This window comes from Ceratosolen solmsi, unplaced genomic scaffold, assembly GCF_000503995.2.
Source record: "Ceratosolen solmsi marchali unplaced genomic scaffold, CerSol_1.0 scaffold13, whole genome shotgun sequence".
NCBI lineage: Eukaryota > Metazoa > Arthropoda > Insecta > Hymenoptera > Agaonidae > Ceratosolen > Ceratosolen solmsi.
The window spans coordinates 732030-758185 of NW_011948418.1; the positions used below are offsets into that span (position 1 = coordinate 732030).

Here is a 26156-nt window from a genome sequence, read left to right on the forward strand (position 1 = left end):
GCCAGCCCTTTTCAATAGTGCCAGGGTATCGACGCAAGGCTAAATGCGCAATTGGAGTTCCGTAAGTATTGGATATTGTTAAGCTGTTTTTGCGACTAACTGGACGGTTGCTTATCTCGATGTGTCTCAAATGCTGAAACGTGCTAGCTCAAATTTTTTTTTTTTTTTTTTTTTTTTTTTTTTTTTTTTTTTTTTTTTTTTTTTTTTTTTTTTTGTTTTTTTTTTTTTCTTAACGGAAATGGTTAATTCATTTGCGATTAATTCTTGTATGGGCTTGGGCTGGTAAAAAAGAAAAAGAAGTTAAATTTGACATCTTGTTAAGCTACGATCTTTGTTCAAACCACATTTCATTCGCTATTTACATTTCCTTTGGAAATTTGTATCTCGTAATATATTTCTCCTTTTCTGTAAATATAAATATTTAACGCACATTAATGCAGATTGTATAATTTAATTATCAGCAATGGTCTTTACGATTATATTTGTCGTGTATATTTTTCATTTAAATTATAAATAAATTTTAAAAAATATAAGATTTATATACTAATCGGAGGAATAGCGGCTGTCAGCACTAATGTAGTAGTAGAGGTTTATAAAATGTAGATACTTCATCTCTAAATTGTATTTTCACTTAATTGTCGATTAATAATGTAATATTTTTGTAGAAAGGAATACAAGAATTATTTTTAACAATAAGGATTATAGCAATTTTATTAGAAAAATGTATATTATTTCGCAATACAAATGATTGCTTCTACATAATTTTTATTCTTTAAGCTTTTACAATAATTTTCCATGGGTCAGCAAAAATTTTATCTAGACTTTCAAATTTTTCCAATCCAAATGCTATCAGCCACTACAATAGCTGATAACAAATGAGATTATATATAATCGTCATTAATATCCTAATTAAATTGTTCCTCAAATGTGCCGTGTTTTACGAACTTGGAAATATGCTCACTATACTAAAAATACTATCTATTATTAATTAATTATCTATAATTAATTATCTATTACTAATAATCATTAACTATCTATTTATTGAATAGATTTTCAAATGGCTTTATGAATAAACATAATGCACTCGAATTATTCGCGCTAATTTGTTAGTTATAAAAACGTTTTTCCACTTAATTTTATTTACAAATTCTATCCCATCTCCATTTTACGAGCCGCTCGAACGACTCATAACTTTGCTCGACTTTATTTCCGACCCACGCTCTTGTTTTTATTATTCTTTCTTCGTCCTTTTCTTTTCCTGCACCGAAGGCCGACAAAGCACATCTACCCTCCTGAAAGAAGAGACGCTTTTATATCGTAATTACCATTTTTATCCGGATACCACGCGGCGTACTTCGCGGATCTTCTTATATAGCTTTTTCTCGAGCCATCGGAATTCATTAAATTCTTTGTGAGCATTCCTCGCTTAAATAAGAGACACTTGCATTATTTTCCTGCTAGGATAAAACGACTCGTGCTCGTAAAACGGACTTTTAGAAATTACACTATTCTTCGCGCCGTAGCCGTTCGAGCATCCAAGTGAATTTGGGTTTTCTTGTTTAGGCTTTTGAAGTTTTCGTTAACTAAACGATCACAATTTTTCAACGAAATCTTTATTTTTCTCCCCTCTAATTGATACAATTCTTAAACTCTAGGACTTTGTCGTCGTTGAAATATTGTAACATTTATATTTATAATGAATTAGTTTGTTTGTTCATAAAAGCAATAGGGTGCACACATATTTACCCACACGCTACACGCTATAGATTAATCTTATAAATTGATTACTATTCTTCTATTTACTCTTCCTCTACAATTGATATATGCAAAATCTAATTTATGATGAATATATAATATACACTTGGATTTAAAATAATTTCACTATAATATTGAAATATATTCAATAAAAATAGATGTGAAAGCGCTTGACATTGATTTATGTTATTAGCTTCCATTATTTAAGTAGCAAAATTTCTTGACTTTTCTGAATTAGTTGCGAATATAAAATGTAAAAGCAACGAATATATTGTTTCTAAACTTTATTTATTCCTTAATAGTGTATAGTGTAGAAGATTAAATAAAAATAAAAAAGATAAATACATAAATTTCACAGACAATTTTAAAAGGTAATTTGAGATTTAATAAAAACTGTTTGATTTAATATTTATGGATAAAAGATATTTCAATATTGTATCTACTTTTACAAATATATTTTTACCTACTTTTTGCAATATTAAAGTGACCATTTAAGTAAAATATTCATCTTATCACAATTGAAAGTATGGCATATAACCTGTGTGCATCGCAAAATTAAAAGATTATAAATTTGTTTCTATATTGTCATTTACAATTTTATATAATGATACATTATGATAAACCTATATGACGATAAACTTTTCATATTATATATATATATATATATATATATATATATATATATACATATATTTACGATCAAATTATGTAAAATTATTATATTTAATTTAACCTTTACTATTTCGTGACTTAAAATTAATAATGACTTTGCCGGAAAAAATTAGAAAAATAAAATAAATCGTCGCATAAATGCCAATAAGTCATAATAATAATATCATTTTTTCCTTTAGAAATTATGAAGAATTTTCAAATAATATGATTAAAATACAAGGAAAAGTAATTTACTGCTTTCGATTAGGAAGTAAGGACCATTATCATTTCAATTTCATCATCCTATTCAATAATCTTGGGAAGTGAAAATTGTGTTATACGCGTTTAAAGGAACTTCACTTCCGCGACAACAGCACTCCTCATCTTTAAACTTTTCCAAGTACTACTACTACTACTCTCTCTCTCTCTCTCTCTCTCTCTCTCTCTCTCTCTCTCTCTCTCTCTCTCCCTCCCTCTCTCTCCTATGAATATTACTTTGGCGTAGAACTGTAGCTATAAATTTCGATAGGTCTATGCAACCCTTCAAGATAATACGACGAAATAAGGCAGCGAAGAGCAGAGAAGAACGGGACATGCCGTCGTCAAGGAACAGAGATTAGCATAAGCTTGCATGTTCATAGAGAGCTTTTTCGTACTTAATACCTTGGCTAATCGTGAAAATTACGTTTGTTATCCTGTCATTCTATTACCCACTTAAAAGGAATCTCAATTTTTTCTCGACTTCTTCCACCACTAACTTATTCGCCGTCACATGCAGCGCAGATTCCATTCTGTTCAAATTGCAAAAACAATTTACCGACAAATTTTCAAGTATGCCCAATTTGTATAACAATATCAAATTTTAGAGACAATATCGTAAAATTAATATTTTTACCTCACTATTCAATGAACAAACGTATAACTTTAATTTGACTTTTATGCTAATTCTCGTTACCATTATGAATTATCTCGATGAATACGAGAAAGACGTGGAACATAAATACTTGATAGAATTAATTTGTGATATGCATAAAAAAATAAGAGAAACTATATGCATTGTTGGTGTAATGAAATAATTAAATAAGTACATGATTAAAGTTATGATTATTTACTATAATGCAATTACGTTGAAAGTCTAATATCAAAAATATTTTGAATAATTAAGCGAAACGGAAATCCCGGAAAATGATTGCTAAATTAAACGCTAAATTAAATTATTATAATATTGTAAAATTATATTTTTTCTTTCTTTTTTTTTTTTTTTTTATTTATACGAAAATATGATTAAAAATTATATCAAACTAAGAAACAAAATAGCAGTAAAATTGAAATAGTATAAATATGTAGTGAAAATATATTTATCCCGTAGAAAAACTATGTGAAAGCTAAATTTTTAAACTTAAGTTTCAAGAAAATACTTTCATGTAAGGAAATTGATTGAACAAAAATTTTTGAGTTATATCGAGTTTCTTCCAGCCTCATTTTTCGTATTTCCATATATATGAACTATTTGTAGCTATACAGTCAATTTCAGTTGTACTTACACTTCAAATATTACATTCTGTCTGCAACATAAAGAACATATAATATAATTTGTCGAAACAATTTTAATATAAATAATAGTATGCAGCTATTTTAATTAATCGAGCAAATGCGCGCACATGTGAGTATGTCCGATGCTTGCAAAACTGTCAAGTCTTAAATATATCGATATGAATTTAAAGTAAAAATATGTTTCCTAAAATCACATAGAAGCAATAAAATAAACCATGTCGTATATATATTTGTATGCCTAATTCATAATTCCGATGCCTGTAAATGAAGTTGCTAACTATAAATTTAATGAATAATCATGGAAAGATAATGAAGAACGATGCGACAGAATATTCACGTTCATTGATATGTAAAAGTATTAGAAATTTTACATGAGAGGCTAAATATGTAATAATGCTTTGCATTATCAGAGTTTCATTCGTATTTAGAAGACGACAAGAAAAAGAATCGTCCCGTCCCCTCCCTTATCTCGCGAGGCATTCGAGAGAGAAAAATATCATGTTCACGGGAATTAAACTTTCAACGTCCTAGTCACGCAAGGGCGCATCCTCGGTACGTATTAACGATTCAAGTATCAGGAGTAAGATCCGCACGGAATGGGCAAGTGTAAAAGAGCAAGCCCCGCATCCCCTATAAATTTAACGGAAAAATCTTCCTCGTTCTTCTAGCTCGGAGCACTTCCGGCCAAACCACTACAGCCCGCGCTTCCCTTGAGTAGCAGTCGACAAGATTCTCCAGTTAATGCGCGCGCGCGCGCGCAAGAGAGAGAGAGAGAGAGAAAGAGAGAGAGAGAGAGATTGAGTGAGCGAGTGAGTGAGTCGGCTGGATGTGGTGGTGGGATCGCGGAAGGGGGAGACGGAGGGAGGGAATGAGTAAGAGATGCGCAGAGCAAATACATCGTTGACCGTGGTGTAGCCGAGCCGTAAATCCACAAAGCGATGGGATAACGGTGCGCCACAACGTGAGCCGAAGGGCGTAACGGCGCGAAGAATCTCGGCCGGGGATCTCACCTGAATTCCGCGGCGGATAAGCTCTCCGAGGCGAGGGAAAATATATCTCCGTTAATAGCGGGTTGCCCGCGGCCACGTATAGAAAAAAGTAAGAAGCCAGGGCCGCGTGTCCGCTGCTCGCGATACCATGTATGCGAAGGAGTCATATATTTGTGGTAGAAAGGAGAGCGAGTGGACGTTATATCGTCAGCTCCTTGTGTACGGAAGGCTGCGTGCGAAAGGGGCTGGGTATTTCCTGGTTTCGACCGCGAAATTAATATCTACTTCGTCGAGATATGAGCTTTCTTTATAATCGAGCGCGAAGTGTGTTAAGCCCAGATATTTGAGCTTTCCTCTTAAATGTTTATTTAACGGGATTGAGGAAGATAACGATTTTTAACAATTGGAATTATCACAATTTATTCCTCACTCATACAAATACTCATTTTCATGAATATATCATCATATATATCATATTCATAAAATGATTTTTCTTTTATTGCAGGTAAGTAAACGAGCAATATCACCATTAATCCAAAGCTTGGAAAGTGAGGATGAATGATTTACTATTTAGTTTAAAACAATATTTCGATATTTATGTCTTGTCATGAATTGGCTGAATAATATTGAAATTTAAACGTTACTCTATGTGAATTTTTGTTTTCATCTTTAATTAATTTTCTAAAGTTAAACGTAATTTGAATTCAAATAATAATTATATACTAAGTGCATTATATTATTGAAAGCAAATATTGTCTGGTAAGATATATATATATATATATATATATATAATAAAAAAAGAAGAAAAATAATAATTATGTTAAATAAATTATGATAAGTAAAATAAAAATTAATGATTATTAAACGGTGAATGTAGAATTACATAATTAAAGTATTTGATATGTCGACTAGTAGAGAAAAGTTTGTGATTTTAAGACGCGATTTCTACTACTTATAGAACTACCTTATTTTACTACTGTTTTTTATTTTTATTAAAACTATAACAGTAAAATTAACGTAAAGTTTATATAGATTTTGAATGAAGTTTATACTAACCATATGAATGATTATAATGACAGAAGAATTAATGTGCAAAGACACAATAAAATAGCTTAAGGTATATCTTCTTCAGTGCGAACGTTCTACAAAAGCGCGCGTTTGTTTTAGTATGAGTGAGAGAGAGAGGGGGGGACAGAGAGAGAGAGAGAGAGAGAGAGAGAGAGAGTTAGGTATTTAAAAATGTATATGCGGCGAAGGAGATGAGCCACGCATGTATGTGCGGTTGGATAAGTATATGTGAAAACTGCTTATAATTCATCTCGCGTATCTCCGAGTATCGTGATTTACAATGAGCTCATCCTCTCAAACAGAAATCCAGGAAGATTTGAACTCACGTTTCTATCTCTCATACTTGTACTACGATTATCTCTCCCCGTCTCTTCCGTACGCCATCTCTGTGTATGCTTAAATGCATTACTATACCAAATTTTTATAATGTATTTTTAAATTTTTTCTACTGCACTCTATTCTCAAGTATATTCAAATTTAATCTTTTCTTATAGTATTTAATTATAAACTCATGTAATTTGTAATAAGAAAAATCCTATGCAAATATTCAATTACCTTCAATGCTTTCAATTTAAATGCATGCGTGACAAAAAGAACTTTATTAACTTGAGCCATTATTAAACTGTTTAAATTTGTATAAAATTTTATATATTTGATGAAATTTTAAATGAGAGAACGTAATATTAAATAATATAAGCTTTAGGAATACAATTTACTTAGTTTTGTCTTTATATCGTAAATATTACACACAATTACTTTCGTTTCTATAAGCTTACCGAATGGATTTCATTTTATATACAAATTTATAAATACATTTGCAAGGAAATGTATAAATTAACAACTTATTAATGTATACAATTCTTTCTACATAATGGAAATATAATTAACGACCTTAGAAAGTTCGACGAAACTACCTAAGCTAATTAAGTCAATATTTCCATTACAGAATTATAAAAAAAGATTTTTAATACTTTAATTTCTCTAATATTCTACAATATTTACAATAATGCTAATATTTATAAATCATTGCTTTCAATCGGCAGCTAAATTATATATTCAATGATTAAACTTTCTATGTATAAATTATTTATTATCGCGAGATGACTGATTCCATATATTCAGTATCTCAACAAATGGAAATGAACCCTAATAAAGTGCGTTTTCACTCAGGGAAATTTAGAGACTTATCTTGCATTACCCGAATTAGTTTTCATTAAAGTGCAGCCACGCGAGTGTAGAGAACTGATAAAGGAATAAACGCAAGGAAAATAAGGGGGATATGAAAAAACTAAACTCGACGTCGAGTGAGAAGCGAATTGTAGGTTGGATATGGTGAGCATTTATACTGGTATGCGCTTCCGTGTGCGACATTATCATACTTACAATGAAGAAAATCCAGAAAGCTTTCAAGGTCTGATATGCAACCCTTCAGCGTATCCTTCTATGGCCCGACTACATTTAATCTAGTGACTTCGTAACATACCATAAAAGAATATATAGCTTTCTATGATTCACATGCTTTCACTTGAATTAAGATTTGCTTCAACATCGGATGTACGTGCCAAATACCAAGAGTATTTTTCATATTCTATGATTATCAATATACAATATTTATGGATTTGCATGGATTTGCATGGATTTGCATGGATTTTTAGATCATTATGAATGTTAAATTGAATTCTAACAATGAAATTAAAGATTAGTAAATTAGATTGGCCTTTTATCATAAGAACAAGTAAAAGTTTTAATGAAAACATGCTACAGGAATGTAATTGGATATGCTTTTATGGAATTATTAATTATTATAAGGAAATAAGGATGGGGAAGTAATCGACACTTAGCCATTAATCGACACATTCCAATAATTTAAATATATCCATATATAAAATCGAGAAAATTATTTCCTCAATTTTCAAGTAACTTAAAATAGAATATTGTATCTTCGTATAATCGAATGAAATGTTGAATTATAAAATATTGTTTACATTGATTTTTTTTTTTTTTTTTTTTTTTTTTTTACATTGATGTTTATTGTTTTCATTTGACAATATTATGAAACATTTACAAATATGCATGAACTTTAATCAGCTATTATTGGACAACAATTTCAAACGATATACTTTTCTTTGGAAAATAGAAGCATAAAATATAAATCACAACTGATATTTCGTTTATTGCTACAAATAATTACGATTTCTACATTTTCAGTAGATAATTCGAAATTTAATAAAAAGAAATTTTTTTGAAATATATGAACTGCTTAGCTATTAAAATAGATAAAGTAAGACATATAAAGTACCTGACGGAGGAACTGATTCAATACGTATGATACAAGTGAATGTAACATAGATATAACTAACAAAGTGTATCTATAACGACATTCCGAACATGTTATAACCAATTGGTAGTTGGAGATACAAACTAAAAGATGCAATAATTATTTAATGGAAAATATATATAACAACTCCAGAGAGTTGGTTTAATTTTTAAAAATAAAGAGAAGCAAACTCGATGTAAAATTGTCAAGAGTATATACTGGCTGAATGAAATGTTTGTATTGTAAATAATATACTCAATTTTCCTGATATTCCAAAGAGTTAATAAATTGAATACATAATTAAGAAAATCGATGGTAAAATTGAATTCTACTCTGAATAATGTCCCGTTCACGTGATCTAAAGTTTAAAATTACTGGTTAAAAAAAAAAAAAAAAATTCAACAATCTTTACCATTCGTAATATAAAAAAAAGACCATATTTTAAAATAATTTAACGATTAATTATAGTAAATTTATAACTACTCATACAGAAACCATTGTTCTTATTACGTTGAAGATGCATTCCATACACTTGCATGATGTATATTTAACTATATAATTATGTCAAAATGTTTAAAAATTTGTTTAAAAAACAACTATACAGTACTGCATATTCAATTTCGTGCTACGAATATGGACAAATTATCAATTTAAAGTTATATTTACGAATGTATTACTTCGAAAAAAAAAAAAAAAAAAAAAAAAAAATTGAATAATAATAAAGTAAATGGGAAAAATAACAGATCCAATTTCATTTATATAGGCCAAGTTCAGTGTCTCCTTGATTTGATTGATTGAAAATAAATGAACTAATGGAAGACTTTGATTGATTAAAAAGAGAAAATTATAAATAATATAGTGGGATGATTTGAGATTTAATTTTGACTTCTTCGTGTACCCATCCTTTCTACAATTCTCCTATCCCTACTAACCTCTTTCACTTATTTTCCTATACGTATACAGACAGACAGACAGACAGACACACACACACACACACACACACACACGCACACACACACACACACACACACTCTCACACACACACATATATATATATATATATATAGAGAGAGAGAGAGAGAGAGAGAGAGAGATGTGTGCATACACTTGCTAGACGTATATCTCTCTCACTATCTTCTCGCTATCCCTTGTATTCTCTAACCATGATTATGAACCCTCCCAAAACAGTTTGTGTCGCTGACTTCATTTTCTGATACTGGATCTGCTTTGTTGGAAAGTAGAGATCCGCCCTATAAACTTTAGAGAATTCAATTTGTTAGAACTTATATAAGCAGCAAAAATAGAAGAAAGATACTTTACGAGATAAAACGCTCGAGAATGATATCCTCTTAAATGCGGATATGCATATTTATTTGGAATATATAGGAAGCGAATTGGAGACAACTATAAAAATGAAAAAAAAAAAATGAAAAAAGAACAAAAACTCTTTTACTTGCATTTCGAATACGGTAAAGCTCGCACATAATTCTTTTAATTTAGAATAAAAGAGCTCTAAATTTCGCAATTTTAAATTTTAGCTTTTAACAAAGCAATTTGTTCATGTCACTTTGCTCCTTATGTCTTTCAAGTATTTATTTTCTTTGCTTTACATTAAAATTCATTAATAAATTAATTATTTTAATAAAACTAATATTCGTTATAATTGGTATTGTAATTAATCCTATGCATTTAACAATCTTAATTATAAATAAATTTCTTAAAATATTTATATTTCTTATGTATTTGCTTAACTTTTATTTATTTATTATTTATGTGTTATTATTTTAACGATTCACGATTACTATTATTCTACAAAATTTTTAATCGACAAATTATTGCATTGAATTAGCGATTATTGAAGCATCGAATTTGTGAAAGAAAATTTTGTATTTATTAATCAAAGCCTTAGCTTATTAACCGAATAAAACAAAAATAAATTATATTTATCCTTAGATAACATAAAATTTTAGTAGTACCAATAGCCCATTGTAAATTAAATAAACAATTATTTATAACCTAATTGCTATTGCGTTTTTTACACTTAATGATATCTTCAATATTTATTTGTTGATTTTGCTTGACTTGAATTTACGCAGTTTTATATTTTGAATAGTTGTAAACGGTATTAAGTTAAGTGAATAATTGGAGTATGAAATAATGACATTAATTTGCGTAAGATTTTAAATAAATTCGAATGGTTATTAAATACTTTCCAGATTTCGATCTCCTTACCTATAGATTGTGGAATATATCAGTCATTCAATGACATACGTAAAGTTCAAAAAGCATCGACCAACTTAGCCAATTGAAATAAAGCAAAATTTAAAAAGTGTAAACGTCGTATGTGTGTAAACTTTAGCAAGAAGTAAATACGTGCTAAAGACAAGATATTTTTTAAAAATTATTATTACCACTGTACAAATTAAATGACACTTTTCACTTTAAAGATTAAATTTAATAAATGTAATAAATAGCTTAATTAAATAAATAAATTAATTAATTAAATGAATGAATGAATAATGTACTGTAATTATTTTGTAATTTAAAAATTGAAAAAATGTTCAAGGTAATTTTCCGTAGATAGTAATTAATTAATCGTTACACTGAATTAAAAATATTATTTCCTTAATGTTTTTATCATTTAAATGTCTACTGCGTCACAATCATTATCATACTAAAAAATGTCTAAATAAAATATATTTTTAAAACTTAATATTTTCAATAAATATTTATATATTAGAATGATATCACTTCATTGAGATAAGAGTTTAACGGAAAAATTTAAAGCCATTCAAATTATTACATTCGAATTTAAAAAGATTCTAACTTATGCATATTTAATGCCGAAGTAACCGCGAACACTCGAAAATTACAGAATTTCTTTTATTCAATTCTAGTATTTATGAAAATAAATACTATGTTAAACAATTAGTTAAGTTAATTTTCAATTTTTACATAATGGTTCCAAATGTTGAACATCATTTTTTTATAATATAATGTATATAATAGAACGTATAATATAATATAATAATATGTATATTCTATTCTCCTCTCATGTACTCAATCCCCTCCACTTTTATTATCCATTTAGACGCATACATAAAAGATTTGTGTTTCTTTCTTATTTAATTTATTCTCTAGTATCGTATTGCCTCTTGTAATGCGCGTTATAATGGATTGTCCGTTATCATAAGATCAAAAATTTTTTAAACGTTGACATACAAGACAGTATATCCAACTGATTCCAAAGAAGTCGGTATCTTGGGTGAGTCAATTTTGTCTCGGCATTGTGTTAACTACTTATATAATAAAATATGCATCTTCTACCAATAAACTTAGCAGTGCATTAACATACTCGGAATAATAAACAATTATATTATGAAAATTTGTAAATATTAGAGAATTTATAGTTTAATTTATCAGTTGTCTTAATAGTACCTGCATATTATTTATATATAAAGATAATATTAAACTTATGAATCAATTGCTGATATTAATGATATTGAATATTCTTAAAAATTTTTGTTATGATGCATTGTTTAGGTCAATAATTCATTATTTGAAAACAACATTTGAACAAATTTAATATAAAAATTAAAAGTTTATTAATTAATTCGAATATATTTTCATACCCGTGGTAAAATTAATTACTAATTTAAAATGTTTAATTTAATTAAATAATTTCAAAAAATCATAATATATTAAAAGTATAGTATTCTCAAAAAAAAAAGGATTTAAATAACCATGCAAATTTCTAATTACAAATACAAAAATGTTAACATAAATTTCCTTTATAGTTATTGTAAAACTTTATACATTACTCATATCATCAGAACAAATAACTCGTAAGCATAATGCAAAATGATCTAATAACGAAATTAATTGTTAATTTATTTCATTGAAAAAACTAAATTTTACTGTATATATAAAGGTATTTGTTAGATATTAATTTGTAAGTTTGTTAATGTTATAAAGTGAAATTAATAATTTAAATAAGTTTACGAAAGATAAAGTTATTAAATATTATACGATTAATGCAGTTATTAATATAAATACAAAATAATATTATTTATTAATAACTAATTTTTTAATTCCATTTATATTCCTATAAATATGAATAGACATTCATATTTAAATCGATTCCACACACACACACACACACACACACACACACACACACACACACATATATATATTTAATATAATAAATTTTCATAAAACTTTTTTAATATAAATTAATTTCTTCATAATCCTACGTAAGCTAAAGTAACATTTACATAGAATAATATTTGCAAAATTGAAAGAGTAAGATGTCTTTAAAAAAAAATCCTATAAGAAAAAGGCAATTTGAATCGAAAATAATATAAATTATGTTAAAAATATATTACGTGTGACGTATAATATTGTTATGACAGTGCAGAAAAGAAAAAAAAATATTGTTAATATATTTGCATAAGATAAATCGTGATCTGTGTGATATTGTCACTGTCATTGAATAAAACTTTGTCAACTATTTGAATTAATAAATTTAATAATATTATCAAACACAAATTTTCAAATGCAATTGATTTTCACATTCCTATACATTAGTTAAATAAATTTACTAAAAATAATTATACATTCTAGCATTCTTATATCATTTGTTTTGTCCCAACAGGTAAATCTGTTTAAATCTTCGAATTTAAAAATAAAGTAATTATATTTATTCATTAATTATTGTAATTATGTTATAAATATAATTAAATTGTAAAGATAATTAATGGAACGATAAAAATTATTAAATATATACTAGTAACAAAAATCATACATTATTAAATTTTTTAACGAAAGATATTCAAAATAATTTGAAATACAAAAAAATATAAAAAAAAGTATATAATAAAATAAAAATATATATAATGAATAAAAATCTCTTATAGAAAAAATAATATTCTACAAGTATAGAAAATGTTTAATTATGCTTATTGTATTATTATTATAGTATTGATGTGTCTTTAGAAATTGTGTACTTAGTTAAAAAATTACAATACCCTCTTACGTTAACAAAGTAATTTAATTATAAGTAATTGTAAATTATATGACATAAAGCTGAAATTCGAATTATAAAGTGTGCCAAACAAATTTAAAATACATTAGGTATCTTATAAGTTATTAAAGAATTATCCTTGCATGGCCATTGTTTTTTTGGAAAATATAAAAAAAATTTTTTAAACAAAGCGCTTAAAAGTAGCAAATAAGATTTCTTTAATAACGATGTTTGTGTTATTTTTGTTTTATTGTAAAATGTCGAATTTAATTTTTATTCCTAACAAATTTAAATAGTCATATATCTTAAATTGTGTAATAAAGTGAAATAACTTATACCGCCATTCACTTAATTGGTATATAAGAGACGCGCCTCTTGAGTCGAGATCGACCAATTAACTTAAGCTCTCGGAGGCTCAAAACTCGCGTTTCCCCTCTGATCTCGGGCCGCCGAAAAGCGCCAAACTCGCTCATCTCAAAATTAATTTCAAGCTTACAGGTATACGAGGGATTATACGTGAGAGAATCTACACTGGCGCATGATCGAGCTTTCAGGAATCCCATTACTCCTTCACAACTTTCTTCTTACTTTCCATCTGACTGCCACGCCTTTAAAGGGGAGCGCCTTTACCGGCAATGATACCTATATTATCGACACCCAACCGAATGCCAATCATTCAAATGCACAATATAGTTTTATGGTGGAAGTGCAGTCTGATGTTAAAGAATGAAGTTTTTCTGACGTAAACCAATCTAGCTGAATTTTAGGAATAATATAATAAGACAAGTAAATATAATGTTTCGTTCACGTCGCCCGTGAGGTAATAAATTCAATTCATATATTTTTATTCAATATGCGTGAATAAGAACATTTGATGGACAAAAAATAATTTTTATTGATATGTTAAATAGTTAAGAATGTCTTTCTAAGACTCCATTCTGATACATTAAGCTTTAAAGTGTAGAAAATTAAGTATTTTGTTTAAAATTTCAATATCACAAAATTTCGTCGATATCTGTATTGGGTAATTTACAATTATATCGATATCAACTAGATAATCTAAATATAATATGTGAAATAAATAAAAAGAGTCGTTTCTTAAAGTCGGATTAATTTGATTTCGATGACTTATACTTTATAAATTAATATATCTTGTTTAATATAACAAAATATGTAAATTAAATTATTTCTTACATTTTTATTTGGAATTTTAGCAATTTCGATTAATAACGAATGACCAATTTATTTAACTATCGATAAAACAGAAATTACATTAAATAATAAATCTTTGAAAATAATTTTTTCTTTTAATTTATGGCACACGCAATTCAAATCAATGATTAAAAAAAAAAAAGATAAATTAGCTGACAAGCGCTATGAAGTAAATTTGAAATAAATTCCCTAAATATTAGAATTTTATCAAGATTATTTTTTATTATCTTAATTTCAAGTCTAATTTGATTATTTATATAGATATGAATGAAAATGATTATCACAATTATACCATAAGTAATTACATCTTTAGAATTGAAAACACTGGTACAAAATATAGTAAGCTCAACGTAGATAAATTTTATGAGATATAGTTAATAAAATTGCACGATCAACAATTAAAAAATCTATTGACTACTAACTAATTACATTGCACTTAAGGAAATATTTATAGACAATATCGTCGTTACCAATTCTCGCTTGAAATTTATTGTATTACGTAATATAATTCATAAAAGTATAACGCATTCGATTGACAAAGTTTTATGAGTTTGACTAATTTGAAGCGTGATATTATTTTTATTAACTTTTTCTAAATGAACAAATGCCATATAAATAAATATAAGACAGAAATAGTTTTTATAAAAATTAAAATATTTGATCGAAAAAATATATATACATAAAATTCAGAATTTATTTGTAATATAGAAAGTAGTTGTAGAAAAGATTATAATCTCAACATCTGCAAATATTATTCTTATTATCTTCTTAACATTCTTCATTTTGAAATATTTTTAATTCATAGTAAAATATTTCTAATTACATTATGGAATCATTTTCGTAGACAATAAAGAAATCTATGTGGCCATAATTCGTCATAATTACAGTTTATTCTAAATTAATCTAAGTATGTATATATTTATATAAGGTAATAAAATGAGATATTTGAAATGCAATAAAATATCATAGAAAGTAAAATTTCACAGTTTTACGCTTACTTTTATGTAATATACGCATTTATATCTAATAGTAAGAATGAGAAATATTATAGTTCTTACAGATTATTTGTTTTTTATTTGATTTTATTATTTAAAATAACAAATAAATTATTTGTATAATTGTATAATAAAAAATCAATTTTTTTGAAAAATTTTTGTTAAGTAATGAAATTTTTTGAAAAGTAGTGCCAAATCTCCAGATTCTTTATTAAATGGTTTATCCAAGAAAATTATTTAATGTTATTGGTATGTATTAGCTTCATTTAATCATAGATCATTATTTTCTAACATAAAATTATTTTCTCGGATAAAACTAATTTATAATTAGTTTGAGTTATATTATGTTGATAAAAATCTCTAATTAACAAATCTTCCTTATATACTCGTATCTTCTTAATAAGTAGAATAACATTTCTAATACTAAACACTTTTTGTCTTAAAAATCTTGCTCCTCGAAAAATAAAAATAATAAATAATACAATTATTGTGAACAAGTAGTTTTTATATAGAATATTACGTATAACTTATTTTATGGTTGAATTGTCGTCGTGTTTGGCATTAATGTGGTAATCGACAAGGGCTTTTTAAATTTGAGTCGCTGTAAAATACATTTACATTAATAAATCGAATTAGTTAAAAAATACTATGTTTAAATCAAATACTTATTAAATATTAAAATTTATCACTAACCCTTAAAACTTTTAATACCGTTTTTGTATCTTTCTCCTTAAATTCTGTAAATCATGAAAGAATAATTTATTAAGTACGTTAAAACCATGATAATTTAATAAAATGTATGTGACAATCACTTACCGCAATATGGTACGTCTGTAGATGTTATAATTAGGAAATCTCCTCTTTTCGTACTTTTTGGTGTATCTATTCCCATTTCGGGACAATCTAAACAATACGAACCAGTTCTTTTACGATTGAGACTTTTTACTGCATCGTCATAAGTTCCGTCCCACTCGTAACTTAAAAATTTGCATTCCCCACTTATGGAATTGAGCAATGACTCGGCAAAAAATTTATAAGCAATTCTATGACTGCAAATCATTATCGACCATTCTGACGTAAAAACTAGAAAGAAATTTTATAAAATTTTAGCGAACAACTTCTAAAAGATTACGTAATAAGCAAAATAATGTCGATTTACCTGTGCCCAAGCAAGGCGACTGCACAATACCACCATTAACATAAAAATCTACATGTCCTAAAGTAAGAAATACAATTCTTTACCGTGAAATTTAATTATTGTTATTATAATTATTATATAATTATTGTGATAGTTTTTATACAAATTGTTCAAGATTTTATATGTTAGGACACAAATGAAATATATTAAAATTCAAATAAATCAATACGCGAAGTACAATGTACCGTATCGCAAAGTATCTAAAAATATTCTTCTATTACTCATATATTATTGCAGAAACTTAATTCTCAAAAAACTTGTAATGCGTAAGTGTGAAAAATTTTTGTTATACAACTTCATTGATTAAAACTCTAAAGGATTAAAATTCTTACATATTTCATTCCATATATATATATATATATATATATATATATATATATATTTCATATTTGATTTATAGTATATAAATATTAAATAGTAAATCCGTCGACGCTTAATTGATAGTTATTACAGATTTTCTACCTTTGCAATAACTTCATTTTTAAAGGCAGTTAAAACAATATAGCTTCCTTGCACCTTATTAAGCGATGAAAGTCCTTTATTAAACTCGCATGTATTTGCCATTATAGAATTAGATTTATATGTTATATTAAAAGTTTTTTTTTTTTAAATTTCTAACCTATACTCTGTGTCAAACCAAATGCATCGGTATTGCCCCCATAACCCACTTGCGTATGAATAATATCAACAAAGTCTGCATCTTGCTTATCGACCCTTAATTTAGGATCAACGTCTGTAAAACAAGGCTTGGCTGGATCCAAACCAGTTATTCTATTTACGTGCCAAAATGGATCTTGTTTCAAAAGATATGCGGTTTGCCCACTCACTTGTGCGCCTAGACTGTGTCCAATGAAATATATCTGATTCCACTTCTTTTTTTTCACGCTAAATTTAAAGTTTTTACTTTCGCTCCTTATGGCCTGAAGAAAGCTAATAATAATCGATACATTACATCCGTGAAATATTAAAATGTTCAAAGTGCAGTAAGCGTATGTTATAGGAAGAATCAAGATGTGTGGGAATAATGAAATGAAAAATCAATCAACATTATTTTTCTATTTTCATCGACAATAATAATAATAATAATAATAATAATAATAATAATAATATTTAACTTTATCTTAATTGTAACTTACTAACGCATATTATATTTTCATTATATTTACTTGAAATATCAATAACAATAATAATAATAATAATAATAATAATAATATGAATTATTGGCCTATTTAACTTTATCTTAATTGTAACTTACTAACGCATATTATATTTTCATTATATTTACTTGAAATATTCCCTGGCATATTTAACCTACTCGTATAAATACTTTTATTTATTATTTAATTTTTCTTATATGAATAGTAACAATATCATTCAATTGAAAAAATTCATCAATTTAAATATTTTCAATTACCCGCGCCAATTAAATAAATGTTTTTATAAAACGTTATTCTACAAACTTGCATATCAATCTGTTCAACGAGTCAAAAGTGCTTTACATGATACTTATGCAAGGTACAACGCGTTTATTTATTTATTTATATATTAACAAATACTATAGATATTAAACATTACATAGATATTCATTACGTGAAATATGATAAAATCTAAATAAATGAATGTGCACATATATTAAAGTGACATTGAAAATTTGTACAATTTGAAACTGAAATTCGATATTTTGTTAAAAACAAAAAATTAGCAAAGCATTTATACTAGAGGATTTTAATAATAATAATTTGTAAATAAATCGAATCGAAGACTTTTATTCAATTATCTTGATTAGAAGGTCATGATTTATAATATTGTTTGAAACAAGTCTTAAACACATTTTAAATGATATTGCAAATTAATGAAAAATTTTAATTTGAATAGAGTAAAATAATATCTCAGTTTCTATTAAACATACTAATTTTTTCTAATAAAATACTTTGACTTCTAACCATTTTAAAAATTTTGCTATAACCTATGCTTTTCTATAATTTAATGCAATATAAATAAATATAGAATAATTTTATATAGTTGTGCAATATTTTATAAGAAGAACTTCCATTAAATTCATATAATTACATATTATTTATTTATAACTACGTTGTTGAAATCGGAAAGAATTATATTTACAACACGAAGTAATAATTGAATTATCATAGACTAGTTAACCAATATAAAATATTCGAATACAATTTACTTCAGATAAAATTTCCCTTTTTTAATAAATTTTATTGTTACTTTGTGTATTACGTTGTGTTATTGTAAATTGGAAATTGGAAATAAAAAGTTCTGCGTCATAAATCAAAATTTGTTATATATAGAGCAGTTATCCGTTAAATTAGATTATATATTATTAGTGTACACTAATTGCAAGTTGATCGAAGATATATTTTTAATAATTTTAATACTCGTAAAATTATTAATATTCATTTGGCGAATGACATTTTGTTAATTAAAAAAAAAAAAAATCATTTCACTAACTAGTAATTGCTCATACCCAAATATTTGCTGAGTAGCGGTCACAGTATTCCTGGCAGCATTAACATAGTTCTTCCGGGTACTTAGTTTACTCCAATCAACCATAATAACATTACCTTTTTTCTTAAAGAGAAATATAAAGAATATTAATACAGAACATTTATGATTTTTTTTTTGTATGCAAGCTGTTAAGAAATTTTGAGCATAAATATTTAATTTCCATATTAATGATTGTATTATTCTATTCATTATATTAATATAATGATTATCATGTATAATATATAATATATAATATATACAATATATATCATTAATATAATTATTAATTATATTATTTAATTATAATAGCGTACATATATATGTGTGTGTGTGTGTGTGTGTGTGTGTGTGCGCGCGCGCATGCTTATGCGAAGGTGTTTCCATATTATTATTATTAATAGTTTTACTTACTGCATCAAGAATCCTATCCTTTAAATCCCAAATCCAATCTCTTTTCACATTAGCCAAGTAGCCATGAATAATGATAATAGTTTCTTCTAAAGGATCAAAATAATTTTGAAGCTTCGATAAATCACAAGGCCCAAATTCTTTAGGAGTTCTAATTTTATTTGTTGAAAGATAAAATTTGACTAACAAATCACTTGCATGAGTAGTACTAGTACATGTTATAACTGTCCCTACAAAAGGTATACTCTGAAGATCTAAACACGAAATTGTCATTGACTCGGTCTTATTAGCCAATGATTTTCCAAATGCTATAATTACAAAAAATGTTACTAAAGCAGCTCTCATTTTGATAATGAATAGATAAATGTCCAAAAATACACGATGTTAATCGTTAAAACTGTATTGATATAGATTTCTTATCTATAATTTTATTTGAAATATAAGTTGGACTTACTTTATTGGACTTAATTTAATTTTGTGTACGTATTAATTGAACAAATATAAACATTTCATTTTATTTCTGTAATATTATATGGGAAACTAGATTGTATGTATGCGATCGCGCGCGCGTGTGTGTCGGTCTGTCTGTCAGTCTGTCTGGCTCTGTTTATGTGTGTGTGTGTGTGTGTGTGTGTGTGTGTGTATGTGTGTGTGTGTGATCATATATATGTATATGAAAATGTTTTTTTAGTATTGAATCATATGACATATGTTCTGAATTTCAATCTTAAATGATATTCGTCACTCTTTTATTCAGGTGTATTTATGCTAAAATAAATTTAAAATAATCATCATCCATTTACATTTTACATAATTTTACAATTAAATATATCTTTTATTAAATAAGATAATAACATGCATAATAAATATAAAATATAATTTTATTTTTGAATAATGTATAATATATAATTAATATTCTTTAAAAAGTTATAATAATAATTGTAATAGTAATAACAATAATATAAAAAGTATTTCATACCGCTTTTATATTTAATACAAATATTGTTAAACGTTAAGAAAAAATTTAAAATCAACTATATCAAATTTATAGAATAATGTATAATGGTAAGTAGTTGAACGATAACTTGATGTAATGGTTTTAATTTATTTTGAAATGTGTAAAAAAAATCTAGTAATTATAATTATGAATATATTATGACAATCAAAAAACAAACAATAAAATTTGGTATGGAAAAGAAATTAAACAATCAAAATGGTAAATTATGAAAACATAATTTAGAAAAATTATTCTTTTTATAATTATAAAATTTTTCAACAAAGTACAATATTAAATTAAAAAAAAAATTTATTGTAGGAAATTATATTTTGTCGAACAAGTGTACAACCGCAGATAAACGATTTTTTATCAATGTAAATTCGTCTAAGTCATCATAAAGAACATTGAACAGAAAATTTTTCTTTGTGAGCTGTTCAACATACATTATTATTGATAGTAATAAAGTAATAATTTAAATTATGAATTTTCACCTTTTTGTTTAATGTATTATATATGCTTCATTGAATTAGTATAATATATAGTTAATTTATATATATATATATATATATATATATATATATATATATATATATATATATATATATATATATATATATATATATATCTAACTGTTTATACGTTAAATTATCAAAAATGATAGTTTTCACTTTTTATGTCATAATAATTACAAGTGATTGCCCATTATTTACATACATAACTGTTGAAAATTTTAAAGTAGACAAAAAATTTATTCTCGATCTTTCCGTGACATTAATGATATTTCTCGAAGGACTATATAATCTATTGTTTATATAATTAATTTCTAACAAACATCCGCATTTGAAGTACCTTTAAAATTCAATATGTAATACAATATTCAATCATATTTTATTATTAAATAAAATTGAACGAATATTCTGTACAAAATAGAAAATTTCTTATTATCGAAACGACTTGTATTTTATTGATATTTCCCTATACATGTGCGTGCTTCTATATAAATTTTGCGTACTTATTTGTATTTTCTTTATATTAAAAATTTATAAAACTTATACCTTTATGATTTTACAACTACTGAAATCGTTTTTCCTATATACCATCCATATAGACTATTATGGTGACCAAGATGGAAAAAAAAAAATACATTTACTCTATAATACATTTTTTCAATTTCCATTTGCTTGAAACTCCAATATTTTTTCTCTCTTTTTTTTTTTTTTTTTTTTTTTTTTTTTTTTTTTTTTTTTTTTTTTTTTTTTACCTAATTTATCTAAATTATATTTAACAATGTTAATGTTTCACCAATCTTAATTGTTATAAAAATTGTAAAAAAACTGATAATGTTGCAATAAAAAACTATTACAATTCGTATGAAAAGGATTTAAAAAACAAAAAAGACATAAAATAGTAATCGAAAATTTTATTTGATTGAATGTCATAATTATAATATATTAATATTTTAAAACTTTATTTTGAATTCAAAACAATCTTGAAATTTTAATTCTTGTCTTAGTGTTATAAGAAGTTCATTACTTGTTCTTACCATTTTTTTTTTCTTGATAATTGTTTATTGATTATTAAAAATATTATTTAATAACTTTATCTATAAATAAAAATTAAAAAATTTATATTCAGCAATATGTAAAAACAATGTCTTATGAAAATTTCTTTCGTGCAACGATCAACAGCCAACCATTTAATTTACCATTTAATAACCAACTATTTAATTAGGTATTTTAGAAATTGAAAGTGAACTGATTGGAATTGAATCTAATTAATTAGGAATTATAGAAAATATTAAATATATAAATATTTCTATTCTAACTATTGCTACGAATAGTTTTATATATTATTTATTGCGATAATTTTTATATGCATTTTACAATTGATATAATTGTATATTTCTTTACTGATAAAGAGAGCACACTCTACGTAATTACTCATGTAAAAGAAAATGCATAAATAAATAAACAGATACTTACGCTTATAATTTGTTTTCCAATTTTGTGTCTTCCTAAATTATTAAAAATTAACTATTTATAAATATATGTTAGACATAAGTAGGCACAAGTAAGATATAATGTGTTCATCATCTTTTATAATTAAAAAAACTTTTGGAATTTGTACGTTCTTCAATTTGTTGATTATGTTTTTGATAAAATTGTCGTTATATATCATTTTGCTTATAAACTTAATATAACTATGATAACTCACTTGCTTTATAATTTTATAATTTACTTTACTTCCACTTTCTAATTTCAATATTCATCGTGTTATTTTGGTAGGTACTTTTTGAAAAATCTTGTAAATTTTTAGAGCATCTAAGTAGTATGTTGAAATAAATTATTTATATTAGAATAAAAAATGAATGAATGTTGATACTAAATAATAAACCAACAATAAAATAGTACGATATGTGTTTTTCTATTTTAAAAAAATGAAAAAATGAAAATAATACGCTTTATATTCAATTTAAAATTTTTTTTTTTAATATAGCGATTCTAATTACACCATATAATTGTCAATTTTTAATCTTGCAATTTTCGATTAAATTCGTTAAATAGTTTATTTTTATGTTTTAAGTCATTCTATTCCATTTCTACATTTTTGTTTCTATAAATATCTCAATTGTATATAATTATTATTATATTATCATATATATATAATAGTTTAATACTAATTTTATTTATTTCAAGAACATTAAAAAAATATAAATATTAATAAACATGTTAATTAACATTTTTTATTAAATAATTCTTTGAAAATGTATAAAAAGTGTTAATTAGTCATAATAATGACAATATTTTTCATTCGTTGCTTATATTAAATGAAATAAAAATGATAATTGAAAGATTATTTTATTTTATATTTAATACACTTTATTCGTTTATATATAAACATCATGAAATCATAAAAAGCATAAGAAAATATGATTTTTTTCAACATTTTCTATTAAATAATTTTTAAATCAAGCATATATTGGAAAGTTGTCACTATTTATTTCTCAAATTTAATTCATATGAAATTATTTAAATGTATATATATAGTTGTAATTTTTCTTAGAATATTTTAAACTCTATAATTATATGCATAAGCTGTACTTGTGCTAAATTTTCAAATAACAAAAAAACAAATGACTAAAAATTATGTGCAATATGTATTCAAAGAGTATAAAACATGTGTTCACAGTGATATTGAGCCTCAAGATATTTTTACTGATATTCGCCAATGTTTTTGAATATATTATACTATTTTAAAATATGTTGATACTTATAAACACATATTTGATTAATAACATAAAATAATTTGAAATATTCTGTTAAATCAATATAACAATTATAACAAAAAATGTAAGTATAAGATTATCGTAAATAAATATTCAAAGTTTCATAATACTTTACATAAATTTAATTAATATGATATAACAAGTCATTTAGATTCATTTAGTTATCAGAAAAGTAGACATTGTTATACTATTATCATAAATTAAAATATATAATAGAAATAAAGTATTTGAAAAATTATCGATTTCCTTGAAAAATTATCGTTGTTTTTTTTTTTTTTTTTTTTTTTTTTTTTTTTTTTTTTTTTTTTTTTTTTTTAATGATAAGATTCAATAATAAGTATAAAACAGAATGTTTTTAAAATATATTTTATACTTTCAAGCAATCAAAGCTCTCAATTTTCTTAAAAAGCTAAATTATAATAATAATATAAAGCATACTTATGTACAAATATATAAGATATTTTTATTAAATCTCTTATTCTCAAAAATTATCTATGTATTTATGAAAGAGGGTTATACGTATATCACATTGAACTTACAAAATATACCAAAATCTTTTATTAATCCGATAATTGCTAGTATTCTTGAAATAAATATTATTTTAATATATTGAATTGTGTAATATATTATATCAAACACATAAAAGTAATTCATTAATTAAAGCACAATACTAGTCAACATTGATTTTGCTTAATTAACTATATATGAAGATAGACAACTTTGGAAAGATTTACATTACATTATTTACGATGATTAATTCATTTGCGTACAAGTTTTAAAAAAAACTTAATTTATATATAAATAAGATATATTCATTAATATATCATAATTTATTATAAATAAGATATTTTAAAAATAAATTAATATAATATAGCTTATATATAATGATTTATATCTAAATGTGTAAATATTTTATGAAAAACATAGAGCAATAAAGGTGTCAACGATTTCGTAAATTTTTAATATTCTAATTGAATTTAATAACAGCATGTACAAACAAAATTTTTCCATCGCTTATGTAATTTAAGAAAATTCCATCATAAAACAATAAAATCATTAAAAAAAAAAAAAAAAAAAACAAGAATAATCTGATAAACTATGAAGGTAGTCATTATATAATTTAATATGAGTTCTTCAGATAAAGTGTAATTGAAAGATGCTGTGAACTCTTGGGGTGAAAAGTCAGAAATGACGGAAGAGGACAAAATGGTAAAGGAGAAAAAGAATTGTCAATTACAGAACGCACTCTACGACATAATTGGCTAGTTACAATGATAGCTCACCTAAAGGGTCATTCGCTAGATGAATTTTTATAGACGGATCTATAAAACCGAGATCGAGAAAGTGATTATTTATCAAGTAACACTATGCTGTATGCTATGGGAAAAGAAATCTTATTCTTTTTTTCTGAAAATTCGTAAATGAGGAATCGTAATTAAGGTCTTATTAATAATGCGAAAATTTTTAAGAACCGTTCATTAGGTGCAGGAATGTAGTGATATTGATAAAAGGATAACTTAAGCTTATGCTACAAGTTCGTAATATAATATCTCTGCAGATATTTTTATTCGGAAAAAGTATAAAAGTATAAAATCACCCGTCATTAGAGTAATATAAGACTTTCTAATTATTTGTACATATAATATATATATCTATATACATATATATCTATTTATATGATAGAACATAAAAAAAAAAATGAGGAAATTATAATACTTTGGCAAATATCATTATTTATTTTCATGATTCATGATTCAATATTCGTTACAGCCGATATAAAGTTTTATATAATAATAAGTAATAAGTGGATATAGACTGACCCACAACGTTACCTCGTGTACGCGAAGATAGTTATAAATAATGAACAATTAAATAATCCATTCAGTAGAAATTTTACTTTGGAAATTGGCTGATTAAATATTTGTTTCCAAATTCTAAATGAATAATCTGTTATCTGTAATTTATTACATTATTATAAAAATAACAAGTGATCTTCAATTAATGAAATGTAAATTAGTAAATATTAGTCATGCTTGTTTAAAAAACAATATTTCTATTAATATATGTAGATAAATATTTTACCATAATGATAAATCATTGATACCAAAAATGATATATGTTAGGTAAGTAATTCTTATACCATCTATTAATTCATATATTCTTCTTTCATTAAGGAACATATTGTTTTAATG

At 25.2% G+C, this 26156-nt stretch overlaps 2 protein-coding genes across 2 annotated transcripts in view; one reads left to right on the top strand and one right to left on the bottom strand.

The window, feature by feature from the left end:
• hiw (MYC binding protein highwire) overlaps nucleotides 1-26156 on the top strand; it is a 392819-nt gene that overhangs the window by 261708 nt on the left and 104955 nt on the right. The window lies entirely within an intron of this gene.
• Nucleotides 15764-20051, bottom strand: LOC105360082 (pancreatic lipase-related protein 2-like). Its single transcript, XM_011496868.1, has 7 exons — nucleotides 19685-20051; nucleotides 19254-19357; nucleotides 17385-17695; nucleotides 16727-16783; nucleotides 16384-16650; nucleotides 16261-16304; nucleotides 15764-16168 (listed from the first exon to the last, which is right to left on the bottom strand). The coding sequence occupies exons 1-7, from the start codon at nucleotides 20024-20026 to the stop codon at nucleotides 16100-16102; spliced, it is 1194 nt and encodes a 397-aa protein (XP_011495170.1). The 5' UTR covers nucleotides 20027-20051; the 3' UTR covers nucleotides 15764-16099.

Bases quoted from the DNA above. Each gene is read 5' to 3' on its own strand.
- LOC105360082 (XM_011496868.1), bottom strand. From the start codon at position 20,026: ATGAGAGCTGCTTTAGTAACATTTTTTGTAATTATAGCATTTGGAAAA. The intron at 16,784-17,384 runs GTTAGAAATTTA...TTCTTACTTTAG, and splicing joins TGGTTTGACACAGAGTATAG to GACATGTAGATTTTTATGTT. The intron at 16,169-16,260 runs GTTAGTGATAAA...TGTATTTTACAG, and splicing joins CGGTATTAAAAGTTTTAAGG to CGACTCAAATTTAAAAAGCC.